Below are 16,228 nucleotides of genomic sequence, written 5' to 3'. Positions count from 1 at the left end.
TCTCCTCCGCAGAGTTCCCTCCCTGCTCGGCCACTGTCCTCGCGCTGTACCAGGACCAGTCCCTGCACCTGTTACTACGCGGAGCAGGGGGGGGCAGAGCTGTGACGTGGGGTACTTCATGCGGGAAGGGGAGCAGGTAAGGGGCGTCCGGCTGTGCCCCCCCCCCCCCCCCCCCCCCCCCCCGTGCTCCTGCCCCCGCGATATTACACCCATCTCCTCCCCACAGGACGTCCTCTTCCCGGTGGAGTCTGTGCACGTGGCAGGAGGATACGGTGGTGCATGAGGTCTCCGCTGCGGAGCCGCTGAGGGTGGGCGACCGCCTGCTGCTGCACCTGGACCAGGTAAGACCAGCAGAGCCAGCGCCGGCCTGTCTGCATTGTGGGTGATGTGTGCACCTGAGACTGCACTACAAATCCCAGGATGGCGGACAAGCCTGTATGTGATCAGCGGGAGCACTACAACTCCCAGCATGCCGTGCAGCTGTCACGTCTGCTGTTCTCTCCACAGGGCCAGCGACTGGCGTGTATGGTGAAGCACAGCGCCACCCCACCTGCTGAACTATGGCACTGCGGCAAATCCTTGGCGGAGAGCACAGCGCAGCGCGGGTCACATGTGACGGCAGAACACCTGCGCCTGGATGTCAGCGTCTCGGTGAGGCTCAGCACACCCTCCTGTCGCACGCTGCGATGTCTCGTGAGGCTCAGCACACCCTCCTGTCGCACACTATATACAGATATATATATGATGGAGACGCTGCGGTCTGTACGGTGCTGGCGGCTCGGGGGCTGCCCGCAGTTGTCGCTGTTTGTCCGGCAGGGTCCTGTACGTTCCTTCTCTTCGCAGGGTCCGGTGAGCGGTCAGCAGCTGCAGGAGGTGGAGAAGCTGCTGCAGGATCTGATTGCACAAGACCTGGAGATTGACACGGCGCACATCCCCCTCGCTGACGCCAGATGTATCGCGGGTCTGCGGAGTGTGGATGAGGTGCGTGTATACAGATATATAATATATACTGCTGCAGGGGATTGTGGGAGATATATAGTGTAGGTCGGAGAGTCCCCGAGGCTGCAACGTGAGGGGCACAGCGGGGCCCCTGTGTCAGTGTAACCATACTGTGCCCCCCCCATACTGTCAGTGTAACCATACTGTGTGCCCCCTCCATACTGTCAGTGTAACCATACTGTGTGCCCCCTCCACACTGTCAGTGTAACCATACTGTGACGCCCCTCCCCCTCTATACTGTGTGCCCCCCCCCATACTGTCAGTGTAACCATACTGTGTGCCCCCTCCACACTGTGTGTCAGTTAACCATACTGTGTGCCCCCTCCACACTGTGTCAGTGTAACCATACTGTGACGCCCCTCCCCCTCTATACTGTGTCAGTGTAACCATGCTGTGTGCGCCCTCCATATTGTGTGCCCCCTCCATACTGTCAGTGTAACCATACTGTGTCAGTGTAACCATGCTGTGTGCGCCCTCCATATTGTGTGCCCCCTCCATACTGTCAGTGTAACCATACTGTGTCAGTGTAACCATGCTGTGTGCGCCCTCCATATTGTGTGCCCCCTCCATACTGTCAGTGTAACCATACTGTGTCAGTGTAACCATACTGTGTGCCCCCTCCACACTGTGTCAGTGTAACCATACTGTGACGCCCCTCCCCCTCTATACTGTGTGCCCCCCCATACTGTCAGTGTAACCATACTGTGTCTCCCCCCCTCCTCCATACTGTGTCAGTGTAACCATGCTGTGTGCGCCCTCCATATTGTGTGCCCCCTCCATACTGTCAGTGTAACCATACTGTGTCAGTGTAACCATGCTGTGTGCGCCCTCCATATTGTGTGCCCCCTCCATACTGTCAGTGTAACCATACTGTGTCAGTGTAACCATGCTGTGTGCGCCCTCCATATTGTGTGCCCCCTCCATACTGTCAGTGTAACCATACTGTGTCAGTGTAACCATACTGTGTGCCCTCCCCCCTCCATACTGTGTCAGTGTAACCATACTGTGTGCCCCCCTCCATACTGTGTGCCCCGGGTCTCCTGTGACTCTTCAGCTGCTCCCAGGACTGTTGCCGCTGGGAGTTATAGTCGTGCAGCAGGTTGGGGATACTTGCTATATAGATGCGGGGATCCTCACGAGCTGCAGGGGTTAATGGTGTCTCCCCCAGGTGTACCCGGATCCTGTCCGCGTGGTCTCGGTTGGGTCCCGGTGGAGAAGCTGATGAATCGGAGCTGTCGGGACGGTCTGCAGACGTCTGTAGAGCTGTGCTGCGGCACGTGAGTAATCTCCTGACACCTCCCCGTTTTGTGCCTCGCCCCTTGTGCCCATGTTACACGGTGCCCCATGCTGTGTCCAGAGCCGCGAGACCCCAAGAATAAGGGGCATTATCCCCCATTACAGCAGCACCCTTTCCATCGGGCGATGTTCACGTAGACAGCCCCTGTAAGGGTGTAAGGGATGTGACATTGAGCCCCCCCCCCCCCGCCCCTCCCCACCCTCATCACCTCCTCCTCTGTACCCAGACATCTGCTCAGGACGGGGGCCATTGAAGACGTGGTGATCATCGCCGAAAAACCGCTGGTGAAAGGGATCGTCCGACTCATCGCCGTGACCGGAGAGGAAGCCAAACAGGTGGGTGATCCAAAATACTGCAACCCCCTCTGTGCAGTGCAGGGTGCACCATACAGACACTGCCCCCGCAGGAGAGCAGCACAGACTCTACACCCCCCCCCCCTCCATGCAGCGCAGTGTGCACCATACAGACCCTGCCCCCGCAGGAGAGCAGCACAGACTCTACACTCCCCTCCATGCAGCGCAGTGTGCACCATACAGACCCCTGCCCCCGCAGGAGAGCAGCACAGACTCTACACCCCCCTCCATGCAGCGCAGCACGCCCAGTGTAGACACTGCCTCTGCAGGAGAGCAGCACAGACTCTACACCCCCCTCCATGCAGCGCAGCACGCCCAGTGTAGACACTGCCTCTGCAGGAGAGCAGCACAGACTCTACACCCCCCCTCCATGCAGCGCAGTGTGCACCATACAGACACTGCCCCCGCAGGAGAGCAGCACAGACTCTACACCCCCCTCCATGCAGCGCAGCACGCCCAGTGTAGACACTGCCTCTGCAGGAGAGCAGCACAGACTCTACACCCCCCCTCCATGCAGCGCAGTGTGCACCATACAGACACAGCCCCTGCAGGAGAGCAGCGCAGACCTATCATGCAGCGCAGCATTCCCACTGCAGACACTGCTCCTGAAGGGAGATCCTGTAGTCCCTGCACAGACACTACTCTCGCGCGCTCTAGGGTCGCTCTCGCGCTCTCCCCTTCACTGGCGCCTCCAGAAGAAATCGAGCAAAAACTGCTTCACATGAACCGAACTGCTCCTGTAATAATGCTGATCCGCAGGCACGAGAGACGGGGCAGGTCCTGTGCAAGGAAGTGGAGTCTGTCAGCGAGCGCATGAACAGGAGGCCGGCCACCATGAGCGAAGCCCAGCAGCTGTCCCGGGACATCGGGCTCCTGAGACACGTGAGTGGGGTACGGGGGGGTGGGGGGGGCTATAGCCGGTCATTATGCACTGAGCGTCCTCAGTGGTGTCGTGGCTGCTCCGGCCTCCTGTGTGTTTTGCAGTGGGAGCTGAGGGCAGGTATCGGCAGACGTCGGTGCTGGCTCGGGCCATGGACATCACCGACAGCAGACTGATGCATTGTAACAGGAGGATTGTGACTAGTGATGGGTTGATCCGCACGGTTTCAGAAGTCTCCGGGTTCTGGACCGGGGCCTGTGATTCTTTGGGAACTCCATGTAATGGTCCGGGTCGGTAACTCAAGAAATGAAAAAAATAAGAATAAATCAAGGGCGCTATACTTCCTGAGACTCCCGCGCAGCTATAACACTGCCTCCCGGTGTTCACTCTTCTTCCGGGGCCGCTCATTATTGCTCATCCATATGCACTGCTTTCCCCGCACACCGGCTGTCCCTGCGTCTGTGATTGGTTGCAGTCAGACACACAGGCACAATTAGCGTAGGGGGTCCCCCATATATTCTCATAGCAGCACAGATAAAGCAGATGGCTGCAGCCCCCAGCCATGCACTTATCTTGGCTGTGTATCAAAATAAGAGAAACCACCTCCGGCTTTTATTTTTTAAATTATTTAAATTTTAAAAACGGCGTGTGGTTAACCCCCCCTCCCCATCCCCTATCTTTGGTACCCAGCCATGATAAAGCTGACAGCTGGGGGCTGGTATTATTCTCAGGCTGTGAAAACCCATGCCTATTGGGCCCTCCCAGCCGAAAAATAGCAGCCTCCAGCCGCCTGGGATTATTACATTTGTTAAATGTGACAACACATGAATTTTACCCATCTCTTCAGATTGCCCTGGTGCGGTGGCAATCGAGGTAATAAGTGGTTAATGACAGCTGCCACTAAGCCTAGATTAGTAATAAGCTTCTGAGCCCCCCCCCCATTGCTAACCTGTAAGTGAAAATAAATAAACACCCCAAAAATACTTTAATTTTAAATAAATGAGAAAAAGGCACCTTCTTTCACCCCTTTATTAACCTCCAGGTCCGACCTCATCCACATGAAGTTCCACAACGACTCCAGTTCGAGGTGTGAGTGATGTCTCCACCCATCGCTGCGGCTCATTCATTCTCTACCTGAAGCTCACAGCGTACAGTCATGTTCTATGAGCCCACTGTGACTTCAAATGTAGCCGAGCTGGAAGCGTTGTGGGAACTCATGTGGATTACTTCATATCAAAATAAAAGCCGCGTGCGGTTCCTCTATTTTATTTTTTTGTTAAATATTTTACATAATTTTTTTTTTTTTTTTACGGTCACTCCAATCTTAAATTTAATAATCCGGTTATTCCCGCCGCTCCCGGTTATCTGCGAGTCCTCCCCCCATCACTAATTATGACATTTCAATGCTACAGATACATTGTAGCAAACCCTCCCCTATGTGTATTTGCTTTGTACAGGAGTAAACACTTTCCATTCACTGACTGCATGCAGAGCTGCAGCACACTGCCCACCCCGGTCAGGACGTTCCCACTTGCCCCCTGCCCCTTGTGCTGCGTCCTGGGCAGCCGCTGTTCTGTCAGCAATTGCGGACCTCGGCGGCTGCGCAGCTCCGCACTGTCCACGTTCTGCTCCCCTCGGGGAAAGCGTGGACTATATTTATGTAGCTGATGTAATATTCCACTGATCCTGCTGTGCAGACCCCTAATGATGGTTTATATTTGTTTTTCAGACTGTGGACAGCGCCCCCATGCCTCAGTGGCAGAGGAAGGAACTGCAGACCTCACTCAAGTTTTTACTGAGATCCGCCAACACGACCATACGCAAAGTGGAAGAGCGGCAGGTGAAGAGAACAGCCACATTATCAGTTACTGGTTATAGTCTGTGCTGTGTCCCACAGCAGCAGAATAGTGAGTGCAGCTCTGGAGAATAATACAGGAGGTAACTCAGGATCAGTAATGTAATGTATGTACACAGTGACTGCACCAGCAGAATAGTGAGTGCAGCTCTGGAGTATAATACAGGAGGTAACTCAGGATCAGTAATGTATGTACACAGTGACTGCACCAGCAGAATAGTGAGTGCAGCTCTGGAGTATAATACAGGAGGTAACTCAGGATCAGTAATGTATGTGCACAGTGACTGCACCAGCAGAATAGTGAGTGCAGCTCTGGAGTATAATACAGGAGGTAACTCAGGATCAGTAATGTATGTGCACAGTGACTGCACCAGCAGAATAGTGAGTGCAGCTCTGGAGTATAATACAGGAGGTAACTCAGGATCAGTAATGTATGTGCACAGTGACTGCACCAGCAGAATAGTGAGTGCAGCTCTGGAGATGTCGCATCCGGTAATCTATGTATATAGTGAGTCTCTAGTGTGTGTGTGGATCTCACCTGGCGTTGTCTCTTGTGGTTATGTCTCGGCTCAGGCGTTGGAGAAGGTGCAGAGTCTGGTGGAGAAGTTTTCCCCTCATCAGTGTGTGATCGTGGACTCGGTGTGTGTGGAGTCTCTCCCGGTGAGTAGTTGTCGGGGGGGTGTATATGATGTTGTTGTGGCTGCCCCTTCCCGGTGCGGTGCAGATGTTGCTGAGCTGTGTGTGTCTCCGGCAGGTGCTGGTGAAGTTGGTGAATCAGTTGTGTGCCCGGCGTCCGTCCTGCGCGGTGATGCTGCTCAGTAAGCAGAGCTCCGGGCCGGTGCTGTGCGCCTGTCAGGTGCCGAAGGTGAGCGCTGCCTGCGCCGGTCAGCGGGTGACACCAATAGCAGCAGCAGCATGTACAGTGCTCCGCGGAAACCGCACGGTCCTTGAGGTTGGAGTAAACTCCAGGCCCCCGTGTCCCTCCCTCTAACCCCCCCCGCTCCCCTTCACTCTTAGCTGCCGACTTTCACTCCTGGGTCTCAACCTCCCCTCCAATCCCCCACCCCCCCTCCTCCTGCGCTGCCGCCTGCCACTTCCGGCTCTGGCGGTCTCACACTGTACCCCTAGCATCCCCCCCACCCCCCGCGCTGCCGTCTCACTCTTGGCTCTGGGGGTCTTACGCTTCTGCCCCGCCCCACTCCCTCCACCACACTGCTGCCTGTCACTCCTGGCTCTGGGGGTCTCACACTGTCCCCCTCCCCCTGCGCTGCTGCCTGTCCCTCCTGGGTCTGGGGGTCTCACTGTCCCCCCCCCCCCCTTTCCCCCCCCCCCACTCCCCGCGCTGCCGCCTGTCCTTCCTGGCTCTGGGGGTCTCACACTGTCCCCCTCCGCTGCCGCCTGTCCCTCCTGGCTCTGGGGGTCTCACACTGTCCCCCTCCGCTGCCGCCTGTCCCTCCTGGGTCTGGGGGTCTCACACTGTCCCCCTCCCCCGCGCTGCTGCTTGTCCCTCCTGGCTCTGGGGGTCTCCCACTGTCCCCCTCCCCCGCGCTGCTGCTTGTCCCTCCTGGCTCTGGGGGTCTCACACTGTCCCCCTCTTCTTTAGGGCTCCATCCCTCATCTCTCTGCTCTTGATTGGGCCACCGCTGTCTGCTGCACAATGGAGGGTAAAGCGTATGGCGGTGTGGACGTGGCGAATGGCAGCGGGAGCGGCGGGTCCCTGGATGACGCTCTGCAGACCGCCGTGCACTATGTCCAGAAGAAGCAGCAAGAAAATTCATGAGTCGCCCGGAACATTCAAGAACTGGACCAGAACCGGAGACCCTCGTACGTTAATGACCCCGGGTGTGAGGGGCACGGCCACATGCGGAGACCCGCTCTGTGCCTGCAGTCACACCTCATATTGGCTCTGTGAGCTGAGGATGAAGCTGCATTCACCTCCAGAGCTGCGGTCACAATTCTGCTGTTACTGAATGTCTTTTACGCTAGTGCCATCCAGAGCTGCATTCATGATTCTGCTGTCACTTCTTGTCACACCCTTTCTAATCTCTCGCTGCATGTTGCACAATGTCATTAAGGTGTTGGTGATGTCAGTGTTTCCGGCAGCTCACTGAATTATGAATGCAGCTCTGGAGGGAGCAGAGTAGATATTAACCTGAGAATGAATGTAGATAGTCTTTGTAAGGCTCCTTCATGGACTGTAATGTGATATTCAGAAGTGGAGTCACATTGCCACGAGCGCTCTGCGGGGCGCAGCTGAGGATTGGACGCAGCGGGGTCCGCACTGGGTGAGGGGGGATTCACTGACTGCTGATCGCTTCATCCATGATCCCGGCCACAACTGGGGCATCGAGCTGTGGCTGCTCTGGAGATGTCGGGCTTATGGATGGTAGGACCCCCGTCCGGGACGTGCTGCTGACTAGAGGGTCCGGCGTCTGTGCACCGCTCTCCTATGGAGAATTCACAAATAAATGCCTCCACTAATACAGATTGTGTTCCTATCGTTATTGGTGTACTGTACCTTTAAGGTGAGGCCATTGCTCATGCTGAAACTGAAAGTGACCATGGATGGAGCCGCGTCATTGGGGTCCGGCTGGACCGGGGGAAGGTGGAACGTTTTCTGCGGAGTCTCTTCCAGCTTGAATAAAGCCAAACGTTTCCTGAGCGTCTGCTGCATCCGGAGCACTGCGGAGATGGGGGAGATGTATAAAGAGCGCCCCCTATGTGATGTATATGGAGGGTCGCAGCGAGATGCCCCCCTATATAGGGTAATAGACGGAGTGGCCCAATGTGATGGTGTAAGGAGCGCTGTGCAGAGGCAGAAAGTCATGATAAAGCGGGGTATGCCCTCGGTGAACTCTATGGTGTTCATGAACAAGACATAATATAACAGTATCAGCAACAAACAGGAAAATTAGAAAGAAACCAAGAGCCGAAGCTCAGACGCTGAAGGACTTCACCTTAAGAATTGGACCTTGAGAACCAAATCTGAGTGGCCAGTGGAAGCGATCAGAAGCCGCCTCCGCGTCCGGGGAGAAAAATAATGGAGGGATTCGTTTCCAGGAGAGATCCCATTATTCTCCTCTGAAGATTGGGTCCCATTGACCTGATCTGAGCACCTGAATCTGGTGGCAAACAATATAGCAATGATGGAAGCCGCGAGGGTAAGGTCGGGGCACGCTGCTGGCCGGGGAGATCGTCCTTCCGAGGAGCCGCGTCTTCCATTCTCTGGCAGGGGTCAATAGAGACGTCGTCCGGTCCCGGGGATTTGGGATCTCAGGGAGGGGAATATCAGAGGAACTGATCGCTCTCCTGATTCTCTGCAGTGACTCTCCATGTGAGGCCTCGGAGACGTCTTCAGGACGGGGCTGCACAGCGCTGGCTCTGCACAGCGCCGGATCTGCACAGCGCCGGCTCCTTCAGGTGTAGAAGTTTAGACTTCATTCTTGGCTTTTGTTTGGGCGTCGGGCGGTCATAGCTTGTTGCTGGATCTTGTCAGTCATTGAGTAACAATGTCAGCGTGCTCAGTGATCACACGTGGAGGGGGCTATTATTATTCAACTTTTTTTCTTCCTCATTTATTTTCTTTGTGATTTTATTTTTTATTCTTTTTTGTTTTTCCGCTGATGATGAAGTTATAGGAGTTTCCGCCACGGGCGGCGCCCCTTTCCCCCGGCCACGGGCGGCGCCCCTTTCCCCCGGCCACGGGCGGCGCCCCTTTCCCCCGGCCACGGGCGGCGCCCCTTTCCCCCGGCCACGGGCGGCGCCCCTTTCCCCCGGCCACGGGCGGCGCCCCTTTCCCCCGGCCACGGGCGGCGCCCCTTTCCCCCGGCCACGGGCGGCGCCCCTTCCCGAGACGTTTTTTCCTCGAATAATTTATAATGGAGTCTTCTATGTGTGTAAAGGGAACCTGTCCCCATATTTGTCCCTTATATGCAGCCAGCACCAGTGCGCCCCTATATACAGTGCTCTAGAATAGTCTGTATAGGAGCTCAGGCCGCTCGGCAGAACACTATTAGGGTGTGTGCGTATTGCATGGAGTTATGCTGCATTCTGCACCGCAGTGTAACTGCATGCGTCCTGCGTCCCCTGCACAGTCTATGGAGATTGTGCAGGGGCCGTGCGCACGTGGCATATTAGAGCGCAGCGCTTCGGCTGCTGCCCGAATCGCTGCGTTCTAAGAAGTGACATGTCACTTCTCCCATGCGGTTTGCATGCTGTCTATAGGGAGAGGCAGCATGCAGCGCGCACGTTCTCTGCCGGCACCATGCGCTTCAGAACGCAGCTTTTCAGGTGCGGTGCAGAGCGCACACGTGCGCACATAGCCTTAGGCTGTGTGCACACTGCAGATTTGTTCCTCCAGTGAAAAACACACCCAAAAAAAACCTGCATGTGTTTATACCAAGTTTTGGTGTATTTTTGTCCCTGCGGTTTTTTTAACATTATCAATGGCAAAACGGAAAAACGCAGAACAGAAATCGCACGCTGCTTCTCTGCTGCAGACATTCTGCAGATACACCTGTAAGGAATAAAGAAGCAAGGTGCGCAGCAGATCACATTTCTTATAGATTGTTCTGGGGAAGGATTGCTGGAAGCTTGTGAACGCAAACTGCACCAATTCTGCAGCAAAAACGCAGTAAAAATGCAGTGTGCGCACAAGACATTATCATACTCCCCTAAGGGGCGGACGGTCCAATGAGTGTTGTTGCTCTCTGGTCCGGCGCCTCCTTTTTCATGCGCCTTTTGATTTCTAGAGCACAGATTTTCCTAGAATAGTTTGTGGACTCCATTTGCGGAGCTCCTGAGTGCCAGCACAGCAGAAACCCCATCAAGTGACCACATTTTAGAAATTACACCCCTCTGGGAATTCCTCTATGGGTGTAGTGACGATTTAGTCTTTGGAAAACACCCATGGTGTCAACACAATGTTGCAGAATTAAAAATTGCAAATAAGTCCATGCAATGCTCTGTACATTGTAGTGCCCGTAAATTGTAGTGCCCGTAGATTGGGTCCAGCTTGTGCTTCTGGATACCTGCACCCCGTAAATTAAGCGGGCTCTCCTCACTACAACAATGCCAAACATGTGGACGCTAACTGTGGTTTAGGCACATTGTGTGGCTCAGAAGGGAGGGGGGCATTTGGATTTTGGGGCGCATGTTTTGCTGGATTTTTTTTTTTTTTTGGTAGGGGGAGCCATGGTGTTTTTCCAGAGCCTTTGTGCTGCCAGTAATATTGAAGACCCCCTTTTATAGCCGCTAACAGATGAGACTTGAGTGGGAACTTGTGTTTTTCTGGGTTGAGTTGAATCCTATTGGTGGTGATGGGTGTACAGAATATTTGGGATCAGTTCACATTTATCTTGTGCTCTATGGTGAGCGCTTATATCAGGCTTACATCTACATCTCTGAAATACGTGATTCAGTATTGACTAATAAGGCGGCAGAGTTACTCCGGACTCTGTTCGGCCTCTGTTCAGCGGTCTCCGTCTTTTCAAAGGAGAGCAAAACTGTTGATCACTGCAACTCTGTGGATGACTAAAAAGAGGCAAAAAAAGATGGACAGTGCCGGATCACAGGACAGACGTGAGGACACAATGCCCCCCTCTGCCTCATTACAGGGAATTTTCCGTTGGGCATTTTGCCTGAATCACAATTTTCAGAGATTTACACGTAATCCCCGGTGTAAGCGCTCAGTGTGGAGCGCAGGATAAATGTGAGCCGCGCCGTACTGACATCTTTGAGAGGAAGAATGAACAAATCAATAGCAGGTGAAGAATTGGCTTTATTTATTTTTTACACCGTACACTGTGCAGTATAAATGATTAGGCGGCTTTATTCCTCCGGTCAGTACGATTACAGCGATACCAGATTTATATAGGGTTTATAGGTTTGGCGACTATCACACTAAAAATTATTTCTTTTCTGAAAATAAAGGGTTTTTTTTACATCACCGGGTTTTGAAGGTTATAGTCGTTTATTTTTCTGCTGAGTCATGTGAGGGCTTGTTTTTTGAGGTTTGAGTTGGAGTTTTTATGATATCATTTTTGGCCACATGACTTTTTTTTTTTCCTCTTCTTTTTTTTTTTTTTTTTTTTTTTTTTTTTTAATTCTGCTTTTTGTGAGACCAAAATCAAGAAGAACCAGAAATTCAGGAAGTTTTGTTTTGCTTTTGTACGCCTTTCATTGTCATAAAAGTGATTTAAGACAGCGTTACTCTTCAGGTCACTACAATCACAGCAACACTAATATATATATATATATATATATATATATATATATATATATATATATATATATATATATATATATATATATATATATATATATATATATATATAATATATTTGATGTAATGTGTATGTATGTATGTATGTATGTATGTATATATACAAATATATATATATATATACATATACATGTGTGTTTTAATACATGGTATGTCAATTCCTTCATCCTGCTTTTCCAATATATCTGACCTGTTCCCTCTTTGCTTCAATATCTCCCTGGCATGCTCCAGCATCTGTGACCTCCCCCCCACGTTCCCCCACCTTCCTTTTATGACCTTCTTTGATTAAGTGATCAAGGGGTTCTTGTTGCACCCCACCCCTTCACAGCTGACTGCACTTGTATGTGTATATAATGGGACAGGCCAAAGTCTGCCCAAAGACTTTGTCTGCCCCATGACAAGTCTGCACCATATAAGTATGATGCATTGAATTAGGCCAGAATTGGGCCGGAAGGGACCGGAAGGTATTTGACCACATAGTCAATGTAAACAATGTTCGTGTGTCTATTAACTTTCACCTCTATAATACTTCACTTTCTACTGCCCCCTCTGATCCCTAAACCCAGTAATGAACTTTTCATCTCTCCCTCTATCCTCCCCACCCATCACACCTTCCCCTCAGACATTTTCCTCCACATTACACCCAGTGTCTCCAGACACACACGGCCACCTCATGGCCTCTCCTGCTCTCGCCTACTAACACTCTCACTGCTTCTCCTCACTGCTGGGGATATTGCACAAAATCCTGGTCCTCCTCACCACATCCCTATTGTCACTTCAAACCCACATCCACAACTTAACACAAATTTCCGCACCCTCTCAAACCTCATACACATTCACCCAGCCCCCGCTCCCCCAGTCCCACTAACAGGAGCTCTATGGAACGCTCGCTCTGTCTGCAACAAACTATCCTATATTCATGATCTTTTCATCACTAATAAACTCTCTTTCCTCGCCATCACAGAAACCTGGCTCACCCCCTCTGACACTGCCTCTCCTGGCTCACCCCCTCTGACACTGCCTCTCCTGGCTCACCCCCTCTGACACTGCCTCTCCTGGCTCACCCCCTCTGACACTGCCTCTCCTGCCTCACCCCCTCTGACACTGCCTCTCCTGCTGCACTTTCTTATGGCGGTTTCCAACTCTCTCACACCACCCGCCCCAGTAACAAGAATGGTGGAGGAGTTCGTTTGCTCCTGTCCGACCAATGCTCCTTTACACCAATTCCACTACCACCCTCGGTTACTCTCCCATCTTTTGAGGTGCACTCCGTTCGCATCTACGCCCCCTCCAACCTTCAACTGGCTGTCATTTACCGCCCTCCAGGGCCAGCCACTGCCTTTTTTGACCATTTCACCACCTGGCTACTACACTTCCTTTCCAACGACATCCCCACCATCATTATGGGTGATTTCAATATCCCCATTGACACTTCCCACTCATCCATCTCCAAACTTCTAACACTCGCTGCCTCCTTCGGCCTCACCCAATGGTCTTCTGCAGCCACTCACAAAGATGGCCACACGCTGGACCTCATCTTCACTCACCTCTGTTCCCTATCTAACCTCTCTAACTCACCTCTCCCCCTGTCTGACCACAACCTACTCACATTCTCTTCCCTCTCTTCTCCAACTACGCAACCCCCCCTCCACAAACTCTCACACCCTCGCAGAAATATCAAACACATTGATTTACACGCCCTTTCTCAGTCCCTTCTCCCTCTCACAGACATTGCATTTCTACACGATGCAGATGCTGCTGCAACTTTATACAACACTACAATCTCTGCAGCTCTCGAATCAGCCGCCCCCCTCACACACACCAAAACCCGCACAATCAACAGGCAACCCTGGCACACCAGTCAGACTAAAGAACTGAGACTGGCTTCCAGAATTGCTGAGCGCAGATGGAAGAGGTCTCATTCCACTGAGCACTTCATTGCATATAAAGAGTCCCTCACCACTTTCAAGTCCACACTCACTGCTGCAAAACAAACCTACTTCTCATCCCTCATATCCTCTCTCTCTCACAACCCTAAACAGCTATTCAACACTTTTAACTCTCTCCTCCGTCCTCCAGCACCACCTCCCTCTCCTCTCCTCTCAGCTGAAGACTTTGCCTCTTTCTTCAAGCAGAAGATTGACAACATCAGAGCAAGCTTTGGCCCACAATCACCACAGCCCCTCATCATAGCTACTCATCCCTCTTCCTCCAAATCCAGCTTCTCCACCATGACAGAAAACAATCTCTCCACTCTACTCTCAAGATCACATCTAACCACCTGTGCACTGGACCCGCTCCCATCGCACCTCATCCCCAACATCACCGCAGTCCTCATCCCAGCCCTAACCCATCTCTTCAACCTATCACTAACAACTGGTGTATTCCCTTCATGCTTTAAACATGCCTCCATTACACCCATCCTCAAAAAGCCCTCCCTTGACCCATCCTCTGTGTCAAACTATCGCCCCATATCCCTTCTCCCCTATGCCTCAAAACTACTAGAACAGCATGTCCATCTTGAATTGTCCTCATACCTCTCCTCCTGCTCTCTCTTTGACCAGCTACAATCTGGCTTCCGACCGCATCATTCCACTGAAACTGCCCTAACTAAAGTCACTAACGACCTACTAACCGCCAAAGCCAAGCGACACTACTCTGTCCTCCTCCTCCTGGACCTGTCCTCTGCATTCGACACAGTAGACCATTCCCTCCTACTACAGATTCTCTCATCTCTGGGCATCACAGACTTGGCCCTATCTTGGGTATCCTCATACCGAACCGACCGAACTTTCAGCGTCTCCCATTCTCACACCACTTCCTCATCTCGCCCCCTATCTGTCGGTGTTCCCCAAGGCTCAGTTCTTGGACCCCTGCTGTTCTCCATCTACACCTTCGGCTTGGGACAGCTCATAGAGGCCCATGGCTTCCAGTATCACCTCTATGCCGATGACACACAGATCTACCTCTCTGGACCTGACATTACCTCTCTACTAACCAGAATCCCACAATGTCTGTCTGCTATTTCATCCTTCTTCTCTGTGCGATTCCTAAAACTTAACATGGAAAAAACAGAATTCATTGTCTTTCCTCCTCCTCACTCACCTCCTCCAACAAGCCTTTCCATCAAACTCGATGGTTGCTCACTCTCCCCAGTCTCACAAGCTCGTTGCCTTGGAGTGACCCTCGACTCTGCTCTATCCTTCAAGCCGCACATCCAAGCCCTCTTCACCTCATGCAGATTACAACTCAAAAACAACTCCCGTATCGGTGCTTTCGTTAACCAAGAATCAGCAAAAACATTAGTGCATGCCCTCATCATCTCCCGCCTCGACTACTGCAACCTCCTGCTCTCTGGCCTCCCTTCCAACACTCTTGCACCCCTGCAATCTATCCTAAACTCTGTGGCCCGCTTAATCCACCTCTCCCCTCGCTACTCCCCAGCCTCGCCACTCTGCCAATCCCTTCACTGGCTTCCCATCACCCAACGACTCCAGTTCAAAACACTAACCATGACATACAAAGCCATGCACAACCTGTCTCCTCCCTACATCTGTGACCTAGTCTCCCGGTACCTACCTGCACGCAACCTCAGATCCTCACAAGATCTCCTTCTCTGCTCCTCTCTTATCTCCTCTTCCCACAATCGCGTACAAGATTTCTCCCGTGCATCCCCCATACTCTGGAACGCTCTACCTCAGCACATCAGACTCTCCCCTACCGTGGAAAGCTTCAAGAGGAACCTCAAGACCCACCTCTTCCAACAAGCCTACAACCTACAATAGCCCTCAGTCCAGTAGACCACTGCACAACCAGCTCTGTCCTCACCTATTGTACCATCACCCATTCCCTGTAGACTGTAAGCCCTCACGGGCAGGGTCCTCTCTCCTCCTATACCAGTCTGTTATGTACTGTTAATGATTGTTGTACGTATACCCTTTCACTTGTAAAGCGCCATGGAATAAATGGCGCTATAATAATAAATAATAATAATAATAATATATATATATATATATATATATATATATATATATACTAGAAGGTGGCCCGATTCTACGCATCGGGTATTCTAGAATTTACGTATTGTGTAGTTAATGTATGATTTTTGTTATATATATATATATATATATATATATATAGATGTTGTTGTGTGTAGTTACCAAGTGTTTGTGTAGGGGCTGTACATGTTCTGGGTGTAGCGGGGGGTGAGAGCGGTGTTGTTTGTGTGTTGCGTTGTGTGTCGTTATTTGTGGAGCGCTGTGTGTCTGTATCGTTGTGTATGTGTGTTGCACGGTTTGTGTGGGTGTGTGTGTGTGTTTTGGGGGGAGGTATGTTTTGTGCAATGTGTGTGTTGTGCGGTATGTGCGTATATTTGTGTGTGCCGCGGTGTTTGTGTGTTGGGTGTTGTGTGTCTGCTGCGTTGAGTGTGTGTGTGAGTCTGAGTGTGCGTGTGAGTGTGAGTGTGCGTCTGAGTGTGAGTGTGAGTGTGCGTGTGAGTCTGAGTGTGAGTGTGCGTGTGAGTCTGAGTGTGAGTGTGCGTGTGAGTGTGAGTGAGTGTGAG

At 52.0% G+C, this 16,228-nt stretch overlaps 1 protein-coding gene and 1 pseudogene across 1 annotated transcript in view; one reads left to right on the top strand and one right to left on the bottom strand.

Annotated features, from left to right (window-relative positions):
- Positions 1-7,854, top strand: part of LOC142295837 (alanine--tRNA ligase, mitochondrial-like) — an 8,532-nt pseudogene extending 678 nt beyond the window's left edge.
- The window catches only part of LOC142295874 (uncharacterized), a 34,365-nt gene continuing 25,050 nt past the window's right edge, over positions 6,914-16,228 (bottom strand). Inside the window, exons 11-12 of the mRNA XM_075338975.1 lie at positions 7,903-8,066; positions 6,914-7,831 (exon numbers count right to left, since the gene is read on the bottom strand). Of these exons, the coding sequence (XP_075195090.1) occupies positions 7,682-7,831; positions 7,903-8,066 (314 nt within the window). The 3' untranslated portion in view covers positions 6,914-7,681. The remainder of the gene's footprint in view (positions 7,832-7,902; positions 8,067-16,228) is intronic.

This window comes from Anomaloglossus baeobatrachus, chromosome 3, assembly GCF_048569485.1.
Source record: "Anomaloglossus baeobatrachus isolate aAnoBae1 chromosome 3, aAnoBae1.hap1, whole genome shotgun sequence".
Classification (NCBI taxonomy): Eukaryota; Metazoa; Chordata; class Amphibia; order Anura; family Aromobatidae; genus Anomaloglossus; species Anomaloglossus baeobatrachus.
Note: the sequence above shows the minus strand (reverse complement) of the source record. Positions and strands in the feature narration are given on the sequence as shown.